Source organism: Oncorhynchus kisutch, linkage group LG13 (genome assembly GCF_002021735.2).
Source record: "Oncorhynchus kisutch isolate 150728-3 linkage group LG13, Okis_V2, whole genome shotgun sequence".
NCBI lineage: Eukaryota > Metazoa > Chordata > Actinopteri > Salmoniformes > Salmonidae > Oncorhynchus > Oncorhynchus kisutch.
In genome coordinates this window covers 57,694,951-57,701,878 of record NC_034186.2, presented here as the reverse complement: position 1 = coordinate 57,701,878, position 6,928 = coordinate 57,694,951, and the positions used below count along the sequence as shown (strand labels likewise).

The window sequence follows — 6,928 nt, the reverse complement described above, 5'->3', positions numbered from 1 at the left end:
GCAATTCATTTAAAAATCCATTATTTTAATTTATCAAATATTTATTTTGGGGGGGTATATCTGAAAGCAAAGCTAAGATACTGTAGTAAACAAGTCGAATCTAGACGGGAAAAACAAGGATAATGAACACACATCATATACTTCCAGAAATAACCAATCAAAAACAGGACTTATTGGATCCTCACACTTTTGCACACAATAGTCTCTGTGTACAGTTCAAACAGCATACAACATGAATAAAACAAAAGTACACGTAATTGTACAGCACTACATGCTACAAATTACACTACAATCCCATGTATTTCGCCAAAGTGGATTTAATAAATAATAAGATGAGGAATACCAACCAATCCTTGAAGTCCATTTCATATTCCTACCTAGCAACAAGGACAAAGGCCTTATTTTCTATTCATATTTCGTGGTCGTTGGTATCGAGTGTCAGTGACCTTAAAAAACGAACAAACACCTTTACGTCAGTAAACGGCACCCTATTCCCTATGTAGTACACTATTATTGACCAGGGCACATAGGGCTCTTTAAGAGAATAGGGTGCCATTCCGGCTACACCTAGGACTCTCTATGTTGCTCCTAACACTAATACACCCTCTTCTATCAAAGCCAGTGGCTTTTCAGGACATGAGTGATAACTGAAGTTTCCACATAGACCCTGAGGTAGTGGAGGTGAAGCAGAGAAATATAGTTTTAAAAGCCCTGAAAGAGAGGCAGATGGGAGAGTTATTTTTGTGCACCGGTAATGATAAGTCTATGAAGATATGCCATCTCTGGTAAGGAAACCATTTTATCCAGCTCTCTGGATGGCCTCAGGTAAAGTTAAGGCATTTGTACCAAAATGGCACAGGCTTGGTTTCATTTACCTGAGGATCTGAGAAGAGCTAGTGTCTATGGCTTCAATGTAGACCTCTCCTACCCTTTGGACAGGTACAATACTGTTGTGTGTGTGTTTGTGTGTGTGAGCACGTTAGCAAATGCAAGTCTCAAGGGACAACAGTGTAGGGCTGATATGGCAGCATCTTCTGTCGATCGTTGATGGCAAAAATCCATGTGGGTTTGACAAAGCTTAAATTACCATTCTCCATCAGTGCCTGTGGCAGAGAGGGAGAGAGAAAGCGAGAGGAAAATATGTCAGGAGGTGGGAATCTGTTTAATAATAAAGGGCTACAGAGACTGAACCAATATTTAAAATGGTACACCAAATAGGTCAACAACATATATACTGTATTTCAATAGCTCGTGACTTGGCAGAAGCACTTTCCATTGCAAATGAGCTGGCGTGGAACACAGATGTCTGTGTAACAGACCTACATCAAAAGGCAACTAACCACGCATGTCCAATATCAAATCAAACATTAGTGATGCACAAAAAAGGCCCTGAGGTAGGTAAACAGCACATCAAAAGTATTTTTAACATAATCCATGTCCTAGAATCCGTCCTTTTGGGATATTATTTCAAAATATAAATAATACTTAGGCCGAACAAAGTTGAATTAGTGTTTAACGGATGCCACGCCTCACTTTTCTCCACACCCCGAAAAAAATCTAACATAATAATAATCAGATGTGCTGTTTTTTGGCCAATATACGCAGCTCTTTGTTTATCATGCACTGTCCACTCTGCCTTGGGGCTTTCCCAAGTTGATGCCCAAGAGACCAAACAGACTCAGATCACACGCTCAGATCATGTTCGAGCCTTGGATTGGACAGTGGAACACACACGCTGGCACCTGCAGGCGAAGTGCAGTCGTTTCATTTCTCTCTCATGCCATCATGGCTGAAGCCAGCGCAAATTCCTACTATTTGTGTGTCCAGGTTAAACATGGGACGTCCCGCATTATAAACAAACAGACGGTTACATTCATGGTTATTGCATCATTTTCAGATCTATTAGAAGCGATTAATAGACAAAACAACAATGTCATTTAACCAATTAACTGGTAGTAGGCCAAACGATAACACCACGAAGGAATGCGTTTGAAGTGATGACGCGCCGCCTAGAACAGCTAGCGTGTCCAGCAAATACATCGCCAGTGGCACGCACATGCTTGTCGTGGCAGCCGGACGAGGCAGTCGAAGGAGGATGCGGTGAGCAAAGTTACTAGGCTCGAATTGAGTCACACTTCATCTATATAGATTGATGCTTCTAATTGTTGCATGTTATATGGATGATGATGAAAGGATGATGAAAGGTTATACTCTATGGCTGGATTGATGTATTATTTTTCCAGTGCCACATTCATTTGGCAGACCCTCTTTCTACAAGGCCTAGCCTATGAGAGGGTCTAATCGTATTTGTATGAATATTTTGTTAACGCCTGGGCTATAGAGATGCACTCATTATGCATCAACATTTCAATTTGATTACAATTATTTATTGTTAATCATTCCTGAATTTGGTAGGATATACAATTAAGTAGATTAATGAACTGATAATACATTCATACATTACTTTGTTTTCAATCATTTTTGAAAATGACAGAATAATGCAATCTATTATTACATCCGATGTGAATAATGTTAATGTTATATTGTGTATTAATAATAATCTGAAAATCAGTCTGAAATGGAACATTTTGCCTATTGTTAATGTCCATATAGCCTAGGACAGAGTGGTAAAGTACTGTTATACCTTATCCACCTAATGATTATTATTAGGATTATTATTATATGTTTCTTTTTTTACCCCACTCGCTCGCCTCACTTTTCTGGGGGGAAAATACGTTAAAACAGTGAATCAATTTTGTCTGGCCTCATTAGGAAAAATGTACTACTTATTTCACTTAAGATGATCATGTGATAGCTAGAGTGGCACCTCTATTTCATTCCAAGCCTTTCAAAAGGGGAAAATATCATTATACATTTCTCTGTCTCTTTTTTGGGCGCAGACTATGAATTGAGCACTTTACATAGATGACTAGCATTCTAACTCCCTGGAGTTGCAACCTTTTAACAAAGAGATGAGACCTTTATAAGTGTGTGTGTTCCACAAATCATGTTCGTGGTGTGCGAGTGTGTGCCTGCCTGCTTGTGTATCGCACTCTCATATTTGTGTGTTTAACATCAATCAAGAGGTCTTTCGAAGGAAACAAAAGGGAGGTCACACTCACGTCTTCAAAGGAGTCGTGCCATCCCTCGCCGGTGACGACAAACTGGACCTTTTCACTCATGTAGTCCTCCACCTCCCTGAAGAGAGGGAGAGGAACAAAGAAGGAGAGCGAGAGATATGGGGAGGGGAAGAGGAAGAGAGTGAGAAAGCTACACGTCTCACCGGAGATCCCAAACAATGTTTTATAAAAGGTACAATGACACACAAGCCCTCACCCGCTGATCACTTGTATTACCTCTAAAAGTACTAGTAAAGTACTACTGTTACAGGAAAATCTGCCCTACTCTCATTCTGGAGTCAGTCTCTCTTTCTTCTCCCTACCCGTTGAAGGCGATGATGTACCGCAGGAGTAGGCGCCTGTCATTGTTGGGGAACTTGCCATAGAGGAAGAATCGTTTTCCAGTTAGGAAATCTAAAGGGTCGTAAGAAAATGATAGATCAGCATGAGTGCAAGACTCCCTGTAAGAGCATTACAGTAATCCTCATTGTTCATCACTGATGGGAAAAAAAGAGAAGAAATGGTGTGCAATTTGACAACTTAACGTTTGCGAGTGTCGTGAAAAGCCAGCGTGGCTTACAGAAAAGTTATTTATTGATGTTGAATAACATGAACAATTAGCAAGAACAAACTGACACACACAGCCAGCACAGACCACACAGAGAGAGGCAGACAAGGGCAGACAGACAGAGGCAGACCTGGTAACTTAGGGATGGGCTTGTCCTCCTCGGCCTCAGCGTCAGTGTTCTCGTCAGTCGACCCCCCAAAAGGGTCCTCCTCCTTCACTCCTTTTCTCTCCTTCTCTCCTTCCTTCTGCCGACTCGCGCTCTCCACCCTGCCGACGAGAGAGAAAAAAACTGTTTATGAAATGGGGGTTATGAAACTACTGATTGATGCTCTGCTGGTGTGCTTGAATGAAGAGACACCACACCTGTTCATTCTGTTGTGATGCAGCACAACAAATACAACTGACAGAACCAGACATTTCAGCCCACATACAAAAACAAACACCCACGCACTCTTCAGATTACTGAAAGAGCTCAAGAGCGAGGGGAATGTTTGATGCAAGACCATTTCAGTATGGTGGAGTTTAAGACTTGTATTGATGCTCTACAACAAAAATCCTTTCCACCAACAAGCTCGGCAATTCATTTACATTCACGACGACAGCGCAATCCGACAACTAATGAATCAAAATGAGAACAGATGGAAAAATTATATATGGCGAGTTGGCAACCCCAGTAAAATAACAAATATGTGTAATAATAACCATGATGAGCAACAAGAGGATCAAGGTATCATGGACCCAGACCTTTGTGCTGTCTTGCCAACTCCTATGGTCATTGGGCAACTCCTATGGTCATTGGGCAACTCCTATGGTCATTGGGCAACTCCTATGGTCATTGGGCAACTCCTATGGTCATTGGGCAACTCCTATGGTCATTGGGCAACTCCTATGGTCATTGGGCAACTCCTATGGTCATTGGGCAACTCCTATGGTCATTGGGCAACTCCTATGGTCATTGGGCAACTCCTATGGTCATTGGGCAACTCCTATGGTCATTGGGCAACTCCTATGGTCATTGGGCAACTCCTATGGTCATTGGGCAACTCCTATGGTCATTGGGCAACTCCTATGGTCATTGGGCAACTCCTATGGTCATTGGGCAACTCCTATGGTCATTGGGCAACTCCTATGGTCATTGGGCAACTCCTATGGTCATTGGGCAACTCCTATGGTCATTGGGCAACTCCTATGGTCATTGGGCAACTCCTATGGTCATTGGGCAACTCCTATGGTCATTGGGCAACTCCTATGGTCATTGGGCAACTCCTATGGTCATTGGGCAACTCCTATGGTCATTGGGCAACTCCTATGGTCATTGGGCAACTCCTATGGTCATTGGGCAACTCCTATGGTCATTGGGCAACTCCTATGGTCATTGGGCAACTCCTATGGTCATTGGGCAACTCCTATGGTCATTGGGCAACTCCGACAGCACAGAGATCTGAAACCAGGCTAGGGCAGAGGCACTGTCAACCCAGAAGTCCTGCAGTAGGACATGGCTTCGACCCCCGCTACAGTCAAATATGAACACTATCCCATTCGTGTTCATTGGTGATGTTAGTTACCTCTTTAGCTCGTCCTCCGTGTCCATGCCAGACTCATCTTCTGTAGGAGACAGGAGAATAACAACATATTATTACATCAGAAGAACATAACCTACATCAGAAGCATTCCATCTTACTAATCTACATCGGGTCATAACTTATGTATTTACAGCGTAGTATAGACTTATGTAAGTGCTTCACCCATACCTCTCTAAGCTTTGCTCTTCCAAAATTAAAAGGCCTTGTACTTCGGCCCTAGTTAAAGGCTAGGTTCCCTTAATACTGTTCATATGTATTTTCCAACCAGTGCAGATGAAGGAGACAAGGAAAATAAGCTACTTCTAGACTATTGAGATCCACCCAGTCGCGATTCATTCTTGGTCCCTCTTTCCAGGCATGTGATGCGTTAGTAAAGACGTTCTCAGCGCACTAATGCGCCGAGACCACTTACTCCTAGCCTTGCATTACCATAGAAATTAGAATCATGCACAAGTCTCTCGGCGGCGATTGCTCTACGCAAGTGCTTCTTTCACTCTCCTTGTCCTCTCGACACGCATCCCTCTCTTCCTGGCCTTTTAATTGGCGGCGTTGTCAATCCGTCCATCCCTCCACACAATTCATTAAAGCAGTCTTTTCCCAACTTCTCTCCCTCTGTCCATGTCACCCTCTTTCATGTCCATCCTCTTCAGTCTTTGTGGGGTTAGTCTTTCTTTCTTCCTCGGCTAGCTACTAGAGCAAATGTATTAAGCCCATTGAGCGATTTCATTCACTACATGGCCATAGAAATACATTTACGGCAATAATGGCTGTCAGGAAAAGGTGATGAAACGAGTCTCTGGAAACGAGTATGGCCAGAGAGTATGTTCCTTTCTCCTATCCTTTCCAACACCATGTCAGGGTCCTTCCATTCTGACACATGTGACTCAGCTGCTATCAAAAGTGTGTAGTTGTCTGTTGTGAGAAAACTGGCAGCAATGATTTACACATAAATAAGTGGAGAGAATAATGTCCGCTACACAAATTAGTATCTGTTCTGTTGTTCATTTCAAAAGCAGTGCAGCACTGAATATCTGAAGTGATCCTGACTGGTTTGACTACAGCCTCAATGTTTAGGATGATAAACATGTCACCCTCAGAATCCTCTATCCCGCCCATCAGTCAAAATAACTCTTAGCTCATCTCTCCATTTCCTCTATACTGGTTGTCCACTTACATTTACATTTGAGTCATTTAGCAGACGCTCTTATGGAGAGCAACTTAATGTAGTGAGTTCACACATTTCCAATCTTCCCCCTCCTTCCCAATCTGTTCATCCTTCCTCTCACCTCTGTCTCAGGTGTAGCAGGAATCTCTCTTAAGTAAGACATCTTGAGACTACTTTGCTAGCGCCTCTAACAGCACTACACAACATATTGCCCTAGCTAGCAGTTGATCCTCAATGTTAGGCCCATCTCCTGTGGTAGTGTTTATTTACTATTAGCTACCTTTAACGGGGAAGTCATAGGGAGTGAAATCCAATAAAAGTTTGTCAACAACATTTGAATGAAAGAATGAGCGAATAAATTATCGAACAAATGAATGAACTAATTAATGAACTAATATTTTAATGTCCCATATGTTGCCAATCAGAATTCCCTACGGAACAATTAAAGCATTAACCAGTTGGATTTAGAGGGCGCTATTTTAATTTTTGGATG

The 6,928-nt window shown here is 42.3% G+C and overlaps 1 protein-coding gene across 1 annotated transcript in view; it reads right to left on the bottom strand.

Annotated features, from left to right (window-relative positions):
• Positions 1-4: 4 nt before the first annotated feature.
• The window catches only part of LOC109901752 (DNA repair protein XRCC1-like), a 30,094-nt gene continuing 23,170 nt past the window's right edge, over positions 5-6,928 (bottom strand). The window contains exons 13-17 of the mRNA XM_031786629.1: positions 5,253-5,292; positions 3,818-3,954; positions 3,443-3,533; positions 3,123-3,198; positions 5-1,103 (exon numbers count right to left, since the gene is read on the bottom strand). Of these exons, the coding sequence (XP_031642489.1) occupies positions 996-1,103; positions 3,123-3,198; positions 3,443-3,533; positions 3,818-3,954; positions 5,253-5,292 (452 nt within the window). The 3' untranslated portion in view covers positions 5-995. The remainder of the gene's footprint in view (positions 1,104-3,122; positions 3,199-3,442; positions 3,534-3,817; positions 3,955-5,252; positions 5,293-6,928) is intronic.